Raw genomic sequence first — 19803 nt, 5'->3', positions numbered from 1 at the left:
AAACAAAAAACATGAATGGATCACAAACATTACAGCTTCGGGGTAAGACGAAGAAAATAAAAACTTGAGTGGTTCAGTTGTTTTTCTACTTAAAGCGTCTGTGTTGAATCCAAGTGAAAACACAGGAGGAACATGCATGTTTAAAGTGAGAAAACAGACAAAAGTTTAAAACAAAAAACAAAAGGTAATGGAGGGAGAAGGTGGAGTTAAAAGTGCAGTTGGGTCATTCAGGTCTCCTGTATTTGTCGACTGCTCTCATGTAAGCTTCATCTACACCCAAAGCTGCAGAGTTCAGGTGAAAATACCCCGAATTTAAAACCAAAAACAAAAGAAAAAAACACTGATCCGGAGTCCACGTCCCTCTGGAGCGTGGGGCGGGGGGGGGGGGGGGATACGGGGACCGCACACACTGCTCATCAGTACCAACAAAAGGCATCACAAACGTACAGTAGTGGGTGTTTTTGGAAGATCTACGATACAAAGACCAGGGTGTACTGTTCACACAGTTGCTACTATCATAGTACAGCTAAGTATAGTTGGTCTGTGAGGATGTATCGCCCGTACTTGCATAGTGCCGACTGTCCGATTTGACAAAAGAAAATCAACACAAACTCCACCCGTCACTTTGGACCTGTGCACACTGTCTGCTGCAGAGAAGCCGCGGGGGGGGGGGGACTAAAATCTTCTCAAAATCAGCAATTCTTCATGAGCACCGCCGCCTCCTGCAGTCAAGCAGCTGGAACGCTTTTCCAACCCTTCAAAGTTGAGTGTCGTAACACTTCTCCGTACAGTAAAGATCGGACAAAGAACCACAGAGCTCCAAGGTTAGAAAAGACAAGCTGAGCCACAGAAAAAAAAAACCTGCAGGAAGGGAGAGGGGGTTGCTTCTTCTTCTTCTTTTTTTTTTTTTCCCTTCTTCAAACGGCCCGAGTCGAGGTGAGGGAGCAGAGTGATGAGTTCAGTCATTTGGCATAAAGTTCAACCAGTCAGTCACATGATCAACCCTCCAACACTGTAACATGAAGAGGAAACACACTAACGTCATTCAAACACAAGCGGAGGTTTGTAGGGGCAGTAATGAGGCGGCGGCACGCTGGATTCATGAGACCAGTCCAGTCAAATAAAACCTTCACCGTGACCATTTAGCCATAAATGGCTTTTTCTCACACACACACACCCACACACACACTATGCTCAACAAACTACACCAAACTCCATTCACAAGAAAAGCCACTTTCATAGACGAGGTCAACTAATTATTATTTGCTCTGCATATCTTCAAGAACACCATTTTAACACATCCTGTTTATTCATTTTAAGTACTTGTTATAAGGATGGCAAGAGATTGTGGGAGTAACTTTATTTCTTAATATGGCTCCTAAAAACAGAAAGTTCTGGTTTAGTGTGGACAGATCACTAAAGTAAGGCTTAACACATTACCAAGTACAATTTAGAAGTATTAGAAAAGTGTATTTTCTCCCTCTTGTATTAGCCATGCTTGCTGTTATGTCACTTTTGCACGTTAGGTGGCAGTAGTGAGTCGCAGTAGTAATGCTCACCATCGTGTTTGTTAATCAACCTGACAGTTTTTTATTGGACTGAGGACAGACTGGATAGATGGAATTAAACTGGCCCGGCTGGAGCGAGAGTTTTATTTCTAAGCTCATTTTCTGAGTTTTTAATTTGAAAAAATATCCTACTGTTCCTCGAAGCGAGGCCAATTCTCTAGACATGCTTGAAATGAACACAGACCTAATTTCACCCTTAGAAAGACGTGAAAAAACCAATGAAGAACTTCCTTCTTAAATCTACCTTTTTTTTTTTCAAGGCGAGTTTGGTGCAGCCAAGCCAAACCAAACACATGAATACAAGCCTGCAGGGCACACAGTCTCACGCACACACGCAGTCTCACACACACACACACACAGTCTCACACACACACCTTCAGCCATTCTGAGAGTAAAGTAATTAGACACTAGCAGTTTGTCTTCAGATCAAACCCAGAGTTGGAGCGTCTGGTTTGTCGCTCCGAACCGTCTGTTTGCGGTTGCTCTCATCTTAGACTCTCTTTATAAAAAAGAAAAGAAAAAAAAATTGGAAAAGTGCCAGTTTGTAAAATCCCCTCACGTCGTCTCCTCCTCCCGTTGGTAAGACTGTGCTCTCGGGTCCGTCCGGTTCATGAGCGATCGGTGTGTGATTGAGCATGACAGTTTTAACAGAACGCTCTGCCGAGAAAGCCGCCATGTTGGAAGGAAGAAATAAGGAGCCGGGGTGGGTGTGTGTGGGGGGGGGGGGGGGGGGGGGGGGGGGGTTGCCATCAAGGGCCAAAGCCTTGTTTCCGATGAACTACAGCCGAGATTTGCTCGGCACGTTGGTTAAAGGTGAGAGAAAGGTCTGAGCTGCTCCAACTGGACTTCTAGTGATATTCTCTCCTCCAGCAGGTCCTGAAGAGCAAACAGAGGACAGAAGATATGAAGGAGGAGTCTCATTTTCACACTTTTAAAAACTGTTTCAGTCATCACTGTATGACATTTAGGTCATGTCCGTGTTTGGAGCCTCTTTCATTTGAAGTTTGTGATTTTCCCTTTTATACTTTTCTACAATATTTAAGTAAAAATGTCCTTCGTACCTTCAGTTGTTGCTGCAGTTCACTGTTCAGTCGCGCCAGAACTGTGTTGGTCTCTTTGTTTCTTCTGATTGAAGCTTGAATCGCCTTTTTGTCCTTTCCGACTGACCTGCAAACGCAGAAAGTGTTGAAACATGAATCCGTCGGCAAACTCTTGAGTTTTTTTCTCTATCAACAAGTCTCCTACCTGGGGATGGAGGGCTGAGTGGCCAAGACCGCAGCGATGACGTTTGATTTTTGTGGGCCGTGCTGCTCGTCCTCCGGTCGAAGTTCGTCTTCGGACTTCAACCTTCGGCGTACAGGTTTAGGAGGAGGCGCCAGAGGACCTGAGGAGCCGCCCTTGACCTGAGAAAACGGAAAAACATTTCCGTTGACCTTATTATCACCGAGTTCTCAAGTTGTATCAGCTTTTACATGCCTCTAAAATGGTTGTTATTCCAAGTATCGTATTGGTCTGAATGTAAAATGGAGGCAGCTTAGAACCTGGGTGCTTTAAAACAATGTAATCAGGGGCAGTTTGCTGTTGGACACTTTCGCACTATTGGACATTCCTGCTGAAGGCTTTATATATAACTAAGTCACCTAGAAATCTTGAGTGTGTATGAGTCTGTCTTTGCTTGCATTTAAACATGCCTGAATGATTCCACACTGTTCAATCTGTTTTTAACAACTTTGTTCAAGAAATTTAATTCATTTCTCAATAAAAACTCAATTTGGTCACAAAATCTATTCCTGGATAAGACAAATGAAAATGACCCCTTGGACTTTTCCACATTTTTTGTGACATCACAACCAGAAATGTCCTGCAAATTTGACCGACCGAGCTGGCTGTAGCTGAAGGTCTCTCGTCTACTTGGCCATCACTCTTCACTGTTCTTAAAGGGCCGGCGCCCTCTGATGGCTTTTCCACCTGCACATTGGAAAAACACAAGAAAACGTAATATATCTGGAACTCTCAATCTTAAACTTAAATGAAAGGATGTCGTGTGAAGGTAACGGCCGACCTGTCCCGCCTCGTTGTGTTTGTCGACCTCCGGCAGGCTGGATGGCTGCTCGGGGGCCGCGAAGGCCTGAAACTGACTGAAGTCGGCAAAGTTGGGCTGCTGAGGGATCTGTTGTGGGGAGGTGGTGGCGATAACACCTCCTGGTGCACTGTCAGCCTCCACTCTATGCCCAGTGAGTGGCACGGAGGTCTAGGGAGAGGAAGAGGAGGAGGAGTCAGGGGAAGGCTCGTCTAGACGCACATTGCAGATGGAGTATGTTTCCTTTACAGACCTGTGTGGGTAGCGGTCGAGGAGGCACAGCAGGAGGGTAAGCGACTGCGGAAGGTTGCTGCTGCCCCGTGGCGGCCGTGGCAGCGAAGGTACGGTTCATGTCCAGTGACGAGGAGCGAGAGTGGGACGGGTGTGGTCGGGGTGGAGGGGGAGGCGGGGCCACCACCTCCAGGGCCCCAGGAGACGTACCCGACTGAGACCTGGACACAAACCTTTATGAATACAAGACCAAGTTTCCAACAGACAAGCTTTCCACATGACCTCCGACCTGCCGACTGGAGCAGACTAGTTTAACTGTGCGAGATTGAAACGCATAGTTTGATGCATCAGCGTGAGGAAAGTAAGAAAAGAACTGACCTTTGCCGAGTGATTGGCTCCTGGTCTGAGGTGAAGGAGTCTGAACTGCTGTAACCGTCACCTTCACAGATTAAAAAATAAAATAAAAAAAAGGCCACATTAAAGCTCAAACCACTGCAGCTTCCAACAAAAACTAATTGACAAAGACATATTGTATAGGCTGAGAAGAATAAGCACTTTACTCGAGGGCAAAATCATCCCATATAAGAAAGTTCCTTATGTATTAGCAAGTTTGACAAGAAGGTGAAAACCAGTTCATCTTTGATCAGAGGTGCTGCTGTGCCAAGAGGATTTTCCACCCGCTTCCATCAGATATTTATTTTGTTGTTCTTTTTAGGTCTTACAATGTTTTCTCAATTTCTTCAGTAGTTCTCACACTTTTGACTTAGTGGTTTTTTAAGCTTCATCTTAGGATGAAATCTTTCTGGCATCGGGCATGACACACTCTGAAACTTCAAAAGTCCCTGAACTATTATAGGTGACTGGTTTTAGTACGTTGAATAGATTTCATGATCTAAATATCCAATAACGGTTTATTGAGATAATTGTGATGATCGTACCCGACAGGTTTCATCTGCTGGAGAAACGCAGTCATTGGAAAAACATGTTTCAGTCATTATCCTTTTTCTTTTTGAGTATTTTCTTTTACACACAAACAAGTGTAAAAGACAGAAATAAAAAAAGATGTACATGCATGACGACATCAGAGTATTGAGAAGTTGAGGTGTTACTCCAATTCCTCACCATGATATAGTTGCCGATCACTTAATCTGATAACTCCAGAAATCAGATAATCTTAAGATGTAAACAGGCTCAATAACAGTCGATATCTTCATATCATCGTTCACTCACCCACAGTGTTGGCAGCAACAAACTTCATGGAGGCGGGCAATTTGGTTTCTTCGGGCAATTCCGGTGGTTTCACCAGCAGAGGACTGGTTGGGTGGTTGTGATCTAAAGTTTTGAGGAATAAAATGTTACAGTCGCTCATAAAGATCAGACACAAAACCCTTATTCTGTCCAACAATATGCAAGCTGTCTTCTTGCTTTCACAATATGATTTATGAAGACAGATGTTCGGGGGCCCTCCTCCTGCAGCACAATAACGCCATAACACCACCAGTCGTCTAATTGTGAGGGAGCGTTTAAACGTTCGGGCTTGAAGCCAGATCGCGTCTCACCACTGCCAGTCCTCTTCAGCTCCATCTCCTGCATGTGGATCTTACTGGGTGTCATCCGGATGGGAACAGGATGGACGATGGCTGTGTCCTGGAGAACAAAGAGTCATAGAGGGTCAGACAGACAGAAGAAAGGACTTGCACTCAAGTGTTTAAAATCAGTTTACTTGAACATGGGAATAGAGCTCCAAAGAAAGAGGTTGTTTTTTTCATATTTTGCTTTAGAGGCAACCTGCAGTTAACATGTTGCAGTTGGTGTCTATTTAACTCATTATTGCACTTTTTTTTGTTGTTTTTTGTTGGAGAACTTGCTGTTTATTATTGCTGATATTACTTTGGTCACTCGTTCTGAAAATCCAAAGTGAAACAGGAAAGTCTGTTACAGATACCCAAAACTACATTGGAAATCGAGGACCAAATCACAGAATCAGACTCGCCTCATAACTTTCCCTCTTTTATATTTGTGTTGAAAATCTTAAAAAGTCTTGCTAACATCCTTTTTTTGATTTTCACTACAAGCAGACTCTTCAGATATTTCAACAGATTACAATCAGCTTTGAGTGACTGAGATACTCGTAGCTGAAAATCAACGGCTCTTAATCAAATAAATTAACACATAGAAGAGAGTTGGGTCATGGCAATTTTGTGGGAAAAACAAAACGTAAAAAAAACCAGCAAAAACTAAAAGGAGCCTAAAAAGTATCTCCTTTAAACAGAATACAAATTTTAAAACTTTGACATTTGAGTCCTTCTTGTGTCAGTAACAGATTAACCTGAGGATAAATCCCTCCCAAACCGCCCCGACAAATCAGATAAAAAAAAAACATGTTTTGGACGTTAATATCTTGTTAAATAACAGTGTCAAAGGTTTACCCAGTCCTAATCTCAGTTAAAAAGTTGGTTTCAAAAGGTTGTATGTTATTTCTCAATGGTTTCTGGCCACATCTACTGAGCAACTGGAATGAATCCCAAAGGATACGCACGCCAACAAAAACATGAACATTTGTAGTCCATGTTGCACTTGCAACTTGGCTACTTGTGCAGGGCCAATATTTACTGAAAGATAACATACATTCTGCCTAAAATTCTGCCCACAAGCGACACTAACAGCTCAACAGTGCGTTGCGATATTGAACGAAAATTGAAGTGTTCACAGCACTAACAAAACGTGCCATAGACTGGTGGATGTCACTGTAGAAATAAAAAGATGATGCCCAATAGAGCTAAGCCAGCCAAATCACAACTCACACTGCTGCTGCAGTGAACTTGAAGAGAATATCATGCACAGAGAGAGTGACAGGGGGAGAGACAGACAGAGAGAGATCCAGAGAGGGTTAATGTCTGTCCATTAATGGTGAAACCATGCATACTACGTGATTGACTTACAGGGTCAGCTGGTGCAATGTTAGAGTCAAATTGGGTCAGAGTTTGTGAGCTGGAGGAGCGCTCGCTAAACGTCTCCCACTGCTGCAGGAGACAGACAGACAGTGAGAAAAAACATGTCAGTCAGCCAGTGCAGTGACATCACACATTTACATCATCAGAATGAGCGCCTGCAGCGATGCAACACCACATCATCAGTAAGGCGTGAAAACCAAAAAAACTAAAGAAAAGACATAGGCAACTCATCGCAGAACCACAGGCTCCCGTCGCAGCGCCAGGGAGGGCGAGAAGAGGTGTTGAATTAGCAGTAATTATGTTTGATGATGAAGATGAAGAAGTGGCAATCAAAACAAAATGGCTGGATGAAGCAGGGGCAATTTTGCCTAAATCAACTCAGAGCAATTAAGATGACTCAAATGCAAATGCGGCGACAGCAAACAGAGCTGAAAGTATGCTTGAACACATCATGTGATTGTGTATCGAATGTATGTTGGAACCTCGCTGCTCTGGTTCATCTCCGGCCAGGCCTGGTTTAGCGACGGCATGGAGGGAGACTTGTTGGGGGTGACCTCCACCGGTGACGTCGAGTATCCAACATCCGCCGCCTGCTCAGGGACTTCTGAAAAAGGAAAAACAACACACAGGTTACAAACACATACAGGAACTCCACAAGGCAAATATCTATGGTATACACCCAAAAAAAACTATTTGTATTAAACTTTAGGGAGCGTTTCTTGATTAAATGTTCATGATTCATCCTGCTGAAGGTATTCCTGTGTCGTCTTTCCCATGAACACAAAACAAAATGGTATCACTGCTGGGAAACACCTGACGAGTATTTTAGATCTATATAGGATCCTCTAATCAAAGAATCGTCATCCATACTGGTCAGATTATAAGAGAGGCTTTGCTCCCATGCTTCAGAAACAGGAGGAACATTCTGGGAGTAATCCACAGACACGTGACTGAGCCAGTCAAACAGGCTGGATGTGAGCCGTGACTTGAGAATTCTACCAAGGTAAGGACAAGTCAGCGACAGATGCTGGATGTTGTCACTGTTCAGAAGCTTTAAAATGCTGCAACTCAAGTGCTTTTGATAGCAGCAAGGATGATGCACTATGAGAGGCAGAACCGGAGCATGACAGTGATGATTGCTGGGGCGAGGCAGGAGATTTCAATGAGGAACAAACCGAGGAGACTGGAAAATGCATATAAAACTGGGTGTAACCAGGAAACGCAAGAAGTTTAGCAAAATGCAAGATTGTGTTGTTTTTAATGTGATAAATAAAATGGAGTGGGGGGGGGGGGGGGGGGGGTATAAAGTGGCTAAGAAAGGGATGTGGGGGTATAATGCAAATATATTGTGACTGATGATTGAAGATATGATATATCCTATATATTGTTATTTATCAATAACTATTCTTAGAATTAGATGATTATATTGTGATGAATTTTTCAAAAGAATCATTTATTGCTCCTTTTTATTAGGGTATAATCTGGACTGCATGCAGCACGTGCCTGCTGATTATACAAAATGGGTCATGATCAAAGTGCAGCAGAATATGAAGCAGTGTAATGGAAAGTGCAGTCCAGCCTAAATCAATTAACCAGCACCAAGAGGCAGGTTTTCCACGCCGCAGCTCTGCTACCTTGCGGGTTTAATGAGGTCTGATGTTGGGAAAAGGAGAGCTGCAGTGCAGACAGAGAGAGCATGACTCGCCGTACCTGCTGAATCATCCAGGTCAATCAGCTTTGGCATCAGGCTCTCGGGCAGCTTCTCTGGGAGGTCGTAGCCGTTCTTCCTGGCTACGACCAGATGAAAGGCAGCGCAGAACTCATCCAGGGTTAGAGCTCCGTCTTTATCGAAGTCCGACAGCTCCCTTCAAACACACACGAAACACAGTCACAAACCGAATCCTCCCCAGAGAGATTATAGTGGAGAGGAAGCATCAGAACGTACAAATGCAGATTTTCTCTTAATAGACACGACAGACTCTCGCCTGTTTTAAAAACCAGCTCAACCAGTTTCAGTATGAAGAAGATATTAATGACACAATGATTAGATGTGTTGCTAAATTTGTCGTGCATAGAAGTCAACTAGAAATATAGCAATTAATCAAATAAGCTTTACTTTCACTCTCTGTCAGGTTGAATTAACCACAATCCTGCTCGAACAAACAAATAACATAAATACAAACAACCTAATAGCATGACTCACTGATATAAATGACCTCTAATCCGATTGCGTTGTCAGACAAACACAGCAGGGAATCTAATCAACAAGGTGACGACGACTCACCAAATATGTGACAACTCTAAAATTGGTAGCTTTGATTTGGTGAAGAACTCTTTTGCTGCTGAACCTGGAATTAGATTGAAGATAGTTAACATTTCTCCCAAAAGCAGCTCATCATGTTTCTGTGCATTTTTTGTCGCGTTTCTTTACCGGGTATGAAGCCCGTGAGGTCCGGCTGGATGGTTTTGAACTGGTTGATGTAATACTGTCTCTGCTCGTCTGTGATCTTCCACGGGTCGTCGTAGGTGCTGGACTGTCGCTGGATCTCGTTGTTTGTCGCAGCTGAGGCCACGGTACGTATTGTTGTGCTTTCCTGTGCAACACCACAGAGGGAATTTCATAGTGATTAACAGTGTAGAAGAAGGAGATGGTAGAAAGGAAGGTACTGTTAAAATAATAGAAAGAGATAAAGAGGTCCCTGGTGGGTTAGGGTTGGGTTCAGGTACTATGTGGAGTTTGCGTGTTTTCCCCTTTGCATGTGCGGGCTTTTTCCAACATATTCTGGTTTCCTTCCAAAGTCCATAAACGTACATTTCAGGTTAACTGGCGGCTACAAATTGCTTGTAAGTGTGAATGTGTGTATTTGATTGTCTGTCCTTCTCCGTGTTTGCCATATACCACGTACTGACTGTAGAGGCCGTACCATTAATTCATCCATAGTCAGCTGGGATCAGCTTTGGCATGCTGGACGGAGGGATCAAGTTAAAATAAAACTGAACTGAAAGTGTAAACTGTGAAACCTAAAAAAAAATGTTTTGTTTTACTTTGAAAGCATCAAATTCTGAGAAATTTCAAAAACCATAATCCACCACAATGATGGGAGCTTTTTAAAAATGTAGTTAACGTGCTCCTAGTTCATTCACAATGACAATAACCCAATAATCAGCCTAAAAATAAGCATGGATTCCTTCCTAAAATTAGGCACTGGGTGGAGACGCCTTTGCCTGAGCAATGTCACATAAGCTGCTCAAATTTCAGTGGAGCTCGGCTGGCAGACAAAGCACTGATATAAAATGTCAGCTCATGCTTGAGACGCGATTGTGGTACATGTGATATCGTAGGTTTTGTGTTGCCAGTGTCTTGTGGCGCCTTTTCATCTGATGAAAACCCTTCGTGACGACTACTATTGAGACTACCTGCTGCAATATCGAATATAGCTGCTTTCGTAAGTTTCCTATCTGCATATAAACTACTCACTGAACTGAGGGTTGACGTGTGAGCTCCAAAAACATATCAACATTGTATTTATTGCCATTTTAAAAACAGAATAAACTGTGATTGTCTGAAGGTGAAGGACAAAGATTGAGACTTTTGTATTATTCTGTATTTTTCTTGGGTAGACTTTGTATCTCAAAGTCTACCCAAGGATGGCCACTGTCAGTCAGCTGGGGCTATAAATGCAATTAGCAATAAATGGAGAACATTTCAGTTATGTACTGGTGTGCATCGTCAAGTTTAAGGTGCATTTAAATGTAGTAACTCTTGTTCAATATAATCAATTGAAATATACTAAAAAAGCACAGTTAATTTATCAACATCTGCTATGTGCAAAGTCAGCCACTCAAATCAAACTAAAAACAGCTATAACTCATCTTTATTTCACCAATATTTAACTACATACAATAAAGAATCCAAATGAACTGCTAAATCAAAAAAAGTTGACTCAAAACTTATTATGGAAAAGCAATTATTAATAATAGGCAATTAAATAACAAGTTTGAAATATAAGCTGTACATTTCAAAATTCAAGTTAAAATAATAAATAAAATGTTTGCTCATCTGAACAGGCTGAACCAGCTTCACCATAAATCTGATCATCCTTGAACTCAACGAATCTCTGTCTCACTAACTCACACTTATAGCTGCTTTTCCCTCCGATCTTACTGTGGGTTAGCCGTTAGAGCGGGTTGTCTCCCCAATGTAAGGTTGCAGTTTCAATCCCTCATCCTGCTCTGTTCATATGTCAAATTGTCCTTGAGCAAGATTCTGAACGGCAAATTAGTCACAATGGAGGTTGATTGCTTTAAACGGCAGCCATCACCATTGGTGTGCGATCGTGTGTGTTAATGTGTGAACCTGCCGAGCAGCGTAAAACGTTTTGACTGCTGGAGCAGTGAAAACAATAAATCATATAAGCGAAGACCTTTCAACTCCTTTGTATTTTCTCTCACTTTGCAGGTTTTCTCCTGAAAATGTATAACTTGAGACCAAATTTGAAGCGTAAAGTAAAATGTATGGTTTGCAAGCCCAGTAAAATGTGAGGGTGATGTTTTTCCTACCTGGACTGACGAGGGGTGCATTGTTGGAAGCGTGCTGGATGGCGGCGTGTCCGCCGTAAAACTGACCCAACTCTCCTGACCAGGAGGCGGCGGCGAGTGAGACGACCACATGCCGTCACCAGTCCCTGCTCCTGAAATGGACAACAGCATTTTATCATCCCAACGTTGCACGTTGAATAAGAAAGCTTGTCATTTGCTATCTCTCGCTCTTTTTTTTTTTAAATAATAACCTTACGAGAAGCAGGCACTGAACCTCCACTAATAAATAACGGACACTTTCCTCTGCAAACACCATTTACATTATGTGTAAACACCAGTAACTAACAGAAAGGCCAACAGTTATCACTGAAGTCAGACAATTTCGAAACTCATTACTTATTTGTCTCACGCAGCTTCTGTTGTCAACATTAGTGACGACTGAGAGCGAGTTCTTTAACACAAGGATATTGTTCCAGAAATTGATTCCACCCTCTCATAACATGGCAGTATGCCGTTACTTCCTTCTGACTTCAAATCAAGCTTCCTCTTTTGTACCATTAATAAACTTAATAAGCGTTGCACCTTTAATACAAGAAATGCAACACAAAGTGCTTCACAATCAATACGTCTAAAAGACAGCTCCAAAAAAGACAGATTATTATGCAAGTCCATCAAGAACTGGACTTTAGAAGTAAATATATGAGCTCAATTCTAATTAAAGCCACACAATCAAACACACTCTCTGATATTGAAAGTTCATCTATTCACAAGCTGAAAAAGTGCTAATCACAACAGGATTTCTACAACAAATAGTTTACACTCGTGTTCATGTATACCTGTACAAAGACAATATTTTACTAAACAGCTAAACTGAGCTCCGGTGGCACGTAAACTTACTGAGCGATAAAGAAATAAAATATATACAGTGAAAATAATAAAAGATTACTCTCAGTGCTTCAAGATTAGTAAAAACATCAATTAATTTCAATCAATAGAGATTAAATTGAAGAAATGTTGAGAAACAGTTTTAACACACCTTATTGATGAATTTTCTAAGTAATAACACCTAACATCTATCAAACACCTTAAGAAGAACACAAACGCCTCAATTTGTCGACTTAACGAGTGACTTCCGATTTGTTTGCTTCAACTAAACAAAAGAATGAGTGAAAAGACAATGTGGAAAAAAACAAAAACACCCTGTAACCTGTTTGTTGCTCTCTGAACTGAGTCCACACAGCTCCGGTCGCAGCCACCACTGGCTGCCGGTCCACGTTTCCTCCGCTGTGTTGCCGCTTGTGTTTCCTCCACGAGTGAGGGGATGTGGGAGGGGACTGGTGAGGGGAGACTACTGGAGACGTTGGTTCAGGCTGTTGAGCACATGTGGAAACATGGATATTGTAAGAAAACTTAACTGCACTAAGCAGCAGCTGTTTTTTGTTTTTTTTGCCCTATTGTGAATTCCTGGTGTGTGTGGCGTTAACAAACTTCAAGGTCTTGCACTTAAACACACTACAACTGAACCCAGTCAAGGCCGATGAAAGCTACTTGAAAAGCTTTTCATCTGCATCGCGGTGGATGGATATGGTAAGATGTCAAAGCGATGCGTGACGGAGCGTTTCAACGCAGATGTGAAGAGATATGAGTGGAGGAAGACATCTATTTACCTCAAAGGAGAAAAAATGCACTCGCAGTAAGTAATTTGAGCTTCAAGTAATCACACATGCACAGGAAAAACACTGCAGCTTATCTCTGGTGACTGCTTCTTTCAGCTGTTGACTGTGTGTGTGTGTGTGTGTGTGTGTGTGTGTGTGTGTGTGTCCCAATGTCACCCAATAAAGTCTGTTTGTTTTCTCTAAGCTTCCATTATCTTTATTTTTCATTTGTGTCTTTTGCAAATCATCTAATTGCTCTGGAAAAAAAAAAAAGGTCAAATAAACAGTGATGTGATCCTTTGTCATGAGAATTTGAGCATGGAATAGAAACTAAACGATAAAGAGTCTCTGAGAAAGAGCTGCATTTACAAGGCGACAGTAAAGTTTCAGACCTGTGGTTCTATGCTGGGTGCCAGAGGCTGGATGACCTCATGGGCCGGCAGCGAGGTGGAGGTGGGAGGCCCTTTCTTGTTCTGGTGACCCCTGGCAGGTGGCCGGGGTATTACTGCAGCACCGGGGGCAGGATACAAACCCCCACTGTCCGCATCCTGGTAGAGTGCCGCATGCCTCGCCTCCGCCTCGTTCTTCCCCACCACGAACCGAGGCAGCGGCAGGTCCTTAACTGGGGAGAGACGATTTAAAAACAGAAAAAACAAGGTGAGATAAACAAACAGTATTTATCAACTTGGAGTGAAACTACCGGATTAGAGGTGCTTTTATAAAAAATTATTAATGCTTAACTCTAGGTAAACAAGAAGGTGAACATTAGATAAAACTGAAAATAATAAAATTATATAAAATGTTGTTTTGTTTGCATGAGAGGGACAGCAGCATGGGAGAAAAACGATCTGCCTCAAAAAGAAACAAAACTCATCTAATGACCGACAGTATAGTCGAGGACAAAACCTCGGGGATCTGTTGATCCACTCATCACAATGAGTCCAGCACACTGGTCCTGCAGCAGCATCGGCTCCTCATCACGTACCGCTCAAAAACGAAACCCCGGCTGCTAAATATAACTTCTCACCAATAAAACCACTCTCCTTCCTCCGTTTACCGGACTGACCACACTAAAGTAACTCCGGGATCAACTTCTCCCAACTTCCATACCCCGGACTCCCTCAACAAACAACGGAAGATTGTTTGTTTTTTTAAATAGACAATTTATTTGCCTTATATGCTTCACAATTTTTTTTTCTGTTCTGACATTTCCCTCTGTCACATGCAAATTCCTGACAGACTGATTACTGGCTGATGACCGAATGCATCCATGCGTGTAACTGTACACACTGGGAAACTGCAAATGAATTGCCCCTTGTGGGATAAATAGAGGTGTCTGAATGTGGTGCAATTGAATGACTCTCTGCATCAAGTGGCATCAGTCACTCGACAGAAACAAACTTAAGCATCTCTAAGACAACAATATAAAGCTTATATTTGTCATATAAGAGAAAAACAAGCTACAGTTTTATAATATGTTAAGATGGGTTGAGAGAAACTAATGAACATGTTTGTACACTTTTTGAAAATTCAAAGAGCGATCAATCGCAGCTCCAAAACATGAATGTAATGTATTTATACAGGGAGCAAACAGCTAATTTCCCAATATCGGGAAAATACTTTGTCTCATTTTAGTAATAAACCATCAAGGTCAATCTATCTCCTGGAATAACATCACATCCAGTAATGTGGCACAGCTGATATGACTTGACACTTGATTGCATTTCTTGGCGCCAACTCAATGCATCAGCTCAGAAGGTATTACATTTCACACAAGGCAAATTTCAAACCCTCCCGAAGCTAATAAAATGCATTCTGCTCATTTTGCTAAGAGGAAGTGGCGCCTGTACTTCCTCATTTTGGTATCCAATTATGAAATCCTTTCATTGTGTGGCAATATTTCAAGTCAAGCAAGAAACTTTGTGCTCCGAGTGATTGTAACGTCTCCCCTCTGTGGTTTTAGTGAGACGTCAGACCAGAAACCAACAACGGAAAAAACACACAATGTAGCAGAAAAGGGCTTCTGGGCCTCAAATGCTGAATGTTTATTTATGATAATAGATAACCAGATGGAACAGGTTATATCGTCACAAACATCCACAAGCATTTATGGTGGCTGTGGCTTTGTTGGTAGAGCGGATTGACTTCTAATCCCTTTGTCGATGTTCTAGACACTGAAGTCCAAGTTGCACTCAATATGAGAACTTTAGATGGCACCAATCACCACTGCGTGAGTGAGTGAGTGAGTGAGTGAGTGAGTGAGTGAGTGAGTGAGTGAGTGAGTGAGTGAGTGAGTGAGTGAGTGAGTGAGTGAGTGAGTGAGTGAGTGAGTGAGTGAGTGAGTGAGTGAGTGGAACATATAACATATAATCTGTTACTGCTGCTCAAGAGGTAAAATGTGATTTAAGTATAGTCCATGTAACATAAGGCCAATACTGGTTCACATAGGCTTCACTGTGCAGACTGAGCTCTCACTCCTCCAAAAACATATTAAAAAGCCACTCAACAACTCTTATTTCACTTATTAACAGGCCTGATTTCTTCCAAGTTAGCAGACAACTGCTGCGCCACAAGATTTCAACACGTCTTTATTATAAATAAAAAAAAAAAAAAAGGAATCTGCCAGGAACATAGAAAGAGAACATCATGATTATGTTAAAATCTAGTATGAAGCTTGTACTAAAACAAATAAATGTTTCTCTCATCTAATATTAAATGTTATGAGCTCATTTAAATGTTCCACACCAGAGCAATCAACTCATTCTTAAGTTACAGACTGTGCTTGTTTTAGTTTTATACATTGGGTTTATTGCTTGCTACACCATGTGCCACGGATTTCATAAACGTGGGTTCAAGAGTATGTTTGACTCCACGATGTCGCTTTCCACTGAATCAGAGTTCTTTAAAACATTAGAGAACCCTATCCTGTATGTCATCTACGTACACTACCGGTTCCCTCAGGAAGTAAATAAACAAAGCCAACCAGGAAAAGAGCAGTTATTCTTTGTGTGTAGGGGGAAATTCAGATGTCCTCTAGGATCAAGTTCAGTTTTCATGCTGATCTCTTCATTTGCAGTCTAGATAACCCCCAAGTAAGAAGGGAAACACGCAACATGCCCCAGAACCTGAATATTGACATTATACCGATCCTGGAGCAGCAGAAAGGCGCACAAAGGAGGAAGAGGAAACGAAAAGTGTGCCTGTACGAGGAATAAATCCTGAACTCACCCGAGTTGAGGCTTTCCACCCTCAGCGGCAGCCCGGACTGGGCAATGGCAATGAGCTTCAAGGCGATGTAGAACTGGCTCCTTCCGAAGTGACCTAGCCGAGTGGCTCCACATAACTCTGTGATCTAAACCCACACAAGGACAAGGACCAACCGTCAACAACAATGCACTGTGTTTGTTCAAAGGAATATGCATGATCCTCGCAGTCCATACATGCAAAATATACAGTTTGTTTTAAACGGGTCAAACATTTTACATGTTGTATTTTGGTTCACGGAGGAGTGATACATCTAAAAAGAGGCTATTATTGAAAAATCTGCTATTTTACCCAGTGTGTGTCACTGCAAGTAATGTGCCTCTGCAATAAAAATTCTGATTACCACATCCTGAACCCATGCATGCACAGGGTGAAGATGCAAACTCCACAAAGAAGTAGGAACCTTCTTGTTATGAGGCATGAGATCAACTATTACTTGTTTGGTCATGGAATTGCACACATCATAAGTAGTTGTGTGGGGAAATAATACCAGTGCAGCTTAGATTCAAAACATTAGGACAAGTCTTCAAGTGCGAGCTCTTCAGTGCCGTGTACGCCACAATACCAGCAGCATGCCACAGCCGACTGATCCCTTTCTTGCTGACGAAGAACTTAGTCTGAGCGTGTGTGGATACAAAACACCCGTCACTTTTCTCAGCCTGTTACAACATGACACTGTCGCGACATGCGGCTCACAACAGAGCTCAGTGTGGATTTTTAAAACAGGGGGGTTGGGGGGGATACAATGCTGCCTAATTCTTCCACCACACTGCTCCCCTTGTTGACCTTGAAAAGGATGCTGACTCACAAACTGAAAATATTGGCCTGCTGAAAGACCCCGAGTCACAAGAATGGGCCGCTTGCAGTTCAGCTGGATACTCATGACTCGCAGTGACGAGACAGAGCGAGGACACTCAAGATGGGATTAGCCGTGGTGTAATCATGTCGCCAATATTACAATGACTCAAATGCAGTTTGCTGTTAGCTATATGTGTAATCTGGCAGTGCACCTGCTTGCAGCAGCCTCTCCCAGCCTGCTTGTTTTGGAAATATTTGTAAATGTAACAGAGTCTGCAGGCTTCCCATGTGCATGGTGTGTGGCTTCAAAGTACACTCCAAATATCAACACAGGTCCTTTAGTGTGGTGGGAATCACAGATGTAAACCTGCTGCTGCTGTGAGAGAACGTTGCAAAATTCTGTGTGAGAAATTGAAAGTATCAGAATTGGAGCTTGCCTTCTAGACCAAATTGTTTCTTTGCTGTGTACGTTTACTGTACTGCAGGTTCTCGCCTCAAACTGTCCAGATGAAGAGCTCCGTCGGGATCACACCAACCAAATGCATCATCCTCTGAACCCAAGGTTGGTTGTTCAGTCCCCCATCGCACCCTGTCCAATGTTAAAGCCCACTTAGGCAAAATGCCGAACTCCATTATAACCAGTCAATCTCCTCGCGTGGCAGTTGTCGCCATTAGTGTGTGGATGTGTGTGAGATCCAGTGTTAAAAGCTTTGAGACTGTTGAATTAGTGACGAGGCACTATATAAGAGAAACCCATTTATCATTCCATGGCCACGAGAAAATGTTCCTGTATTTATCACATGTAAACACATTTTCTTCTGTATTTAACCTAGTCGGCTGTCACTGTGTAGCACACAGGGAGCTTTCAGGGGTTCAGGTCTCACAGTAGTAGCAATCAAAGTTTAGAAATGCAGCGGCTTAGGAAAGTGATTAATAAACACTTCTTACAAAAAGCTTATGTGACTCTTGCCATGGTTGTCAAGACTCTTCAGGTCATTGTCGTTATTTCACAGAAGACGTGACATCACTGCCTTCTAAAAACAACAACTATATAGTGCTCATAATATGAATATTGTTAGTTTTATTAAATTCAGCTTTCACTCACAGACATGACACTAGTCCATTACACTTCAACACAGCTAATAAAAAATGTACCCATGTGGGGTATCATGATCAGGGAGCTATGTCATGGCCCCACTGAATCTTGTGACAAGTTTTCTAAGTCACATTAAACAGGAGACAGTGTGACTCTGCGTTTCCGCCGGACTAAGAGGCAGATGTTGGAGAGACGACAGGAAACAGTGGAAAGTAATGCGAAGCACAGGACTGATGAGCACAGTGTCATGTTATGTTCAAGCATCCGTGCACAAAAAAAAAAATAAAAAAGATCACTTTGCATGTCTGACACGCCGGGCGTTCCAATATGTTAGAGATGCGAGTTAAATGTCCGTTTCACAGCCGTGACCAACTCTGCGAGTGGGCTGAGGCTAACATTAGCCAGAAGAAGGTGTGTCTGTCTACAGCCGCTGCGCAGGCTGCTAACCAGCCAGGCTAACCGTGGCTGGTCCTGCCGTGACAGGACGGCTCTCTGACAGCCACTCAACTTTGTCAACGACCCAGTCGTCGTGGAGCCCCTTCCCGAGTCCCCAAGCTCGACCCACGGCGCTGGCTCGTCGCTAGCTTACCTGCAGGACAACTTCGCTGGGTAACTGGGCCGCCCGGAAAAGGTCAAGAACTCTCCCGTTGGAAGCCACTTTTTTGGTGTTGTCCGTGTCGCAGTAGACGAACAAATCCGAGTAGTACTTCTGCTCCACGTCGCTCAGCGTTAGACTTTCCATCGTCGTACCCGACTGAGCCCGAAAACGGGACTAGTTGACTGTTGGTTAGCCCCTTGGCCAATGGCTGGGGCAGGATCCAAAATATGGGCGAGACTTCAGGATCCCAACTCGGCTAGCGTCAGCGGCTAGCTAACGGTAATAATGTCGACTTGTTGTCTCACTCCCTGTGATGAAGCTCCGCGGACACGGCGTGCTGACAAACGGCACCAAGCCCGGCCCCGAGACTCAAACGCGGAGCGCCTCGCCGCAGTTGAGCACTTAGTTAACTTGTTGGGCCAGCAGAGCAGCGGGCTAGCGGCTACCTTGAATCAAAGTCAGCGGCTCTATCGTTTGGCTAACGAGCGAGTCGCAAAGTACGTCCGTCTCCTCGACCCCCACATCCAGCGCCCGAACCGCCCGTCGCAGCACTTCTTCTCCCTCCAATCCCTCGGGGGACACGGTTTCTCTGTGCGCCTGGGCACGAATTCCCCAGCGGGGCCGCTAGAAGTAAAGTTTCGGGGTCTTTGGGCTGCTTCCTCTGGTAATCATAGCCGCCATTCCTGTCGTCAGAGTCACCAGCTCACTTCCGGTCCGGCGCTTCACGGTAAAATACAGCTGTGGTTGCACTGAAACTACCCTACCTTTCTACCTCATCTCACCGCTTTATCCAGCTCAGCTGGAGCAGAGAATAAGCTGAGGCAGGGTGATTTCTAGACCGACACACTCACATTCACATCAACGGTTAGTTTAGAGTCACCAGTCCACTTCCTGCCCGGTCCTTCAAAGTAAGACACAGCTCTGTTCAGACTGACACTACCCTATTCTATAAGTTTAAACTCCCACCTCCCAAAGGTCAAATGGTAACCTTAAAACTGAAAAACTGTCTCTAAAAAATAG

At 43.2% G+C, this 19803-nt stretch overlaps 1 protein-coding gene across 2 annotated transcripts; it reads right to left on the bottom strand.

The window, feature by feature from the left end:
- Positions 1 to 910: 910 nt before the first annotated feature.
- Positions 911 to 19488, bottom strand: reps1 (RALBP1 associated Eps domain containing 1). 2 transcript variants are annotated; one of them, XM_080490342.1, is made up of 19 exons: positions 18775 to 19488; positions 16256 to 16379; positions 13420 to 13649; positions 12580 to 12742; positions 11394 to 11524; positions 9265 to 9427; positions 9118 to 9181; positions 8544 to 8698; positions 7316 to 7437; positions 6822 to 6902; positions 5439 to 5526; positions 5110 to 5211; positions 4258 to 4318; positions 3902 to 4100; positions 3631 to 3819; positions 3447 to 3536; positions 2814 to 2971; positions 2630 to 2735; positions 911 to 2444 (listed from the first exon to the last, which is right to left on the bottom strand). In XM_080490342.1, the coding sequence occupies exons 1-19, from the start codon at positions 18925 to 18927 to the stop codon at positions 2376 to 2378; spliced, it is 2448 nt and encodes an 815-aa protein (XP_080346468.1). In that variant the 5' UTR covers positions 18928 to 19488; the 3' UTR covers positions 911 to 2375. The 2 variants fall into 2 exon arrangements, with proteins under 2 accessions (XP_080346468.1, XP_080346469.1); XM_080490343.1 differs by lacking the exon at positions 6822 to 6902.
- Positions 19489 to 19803: the final 315 nt, after the last annotated feature.

This window comes from Lipophrys pholis (assembly GCF_963383615.2).
Source record: "Lipophrys pholis genome assembly, chromosome: 21".
NCBI classification, from domain to species: Eukaryota; Metazoa; Chordata; class Actinopteri; order Blenniiformes; family Blenniidae; genus Lipophrys; species Lipophrys pholis.
The sequence above is the reverse complement of the archived record's forward strand: the minus strand, read 5'-3'. Positions and strand labels throughout refer to the sequence as shown.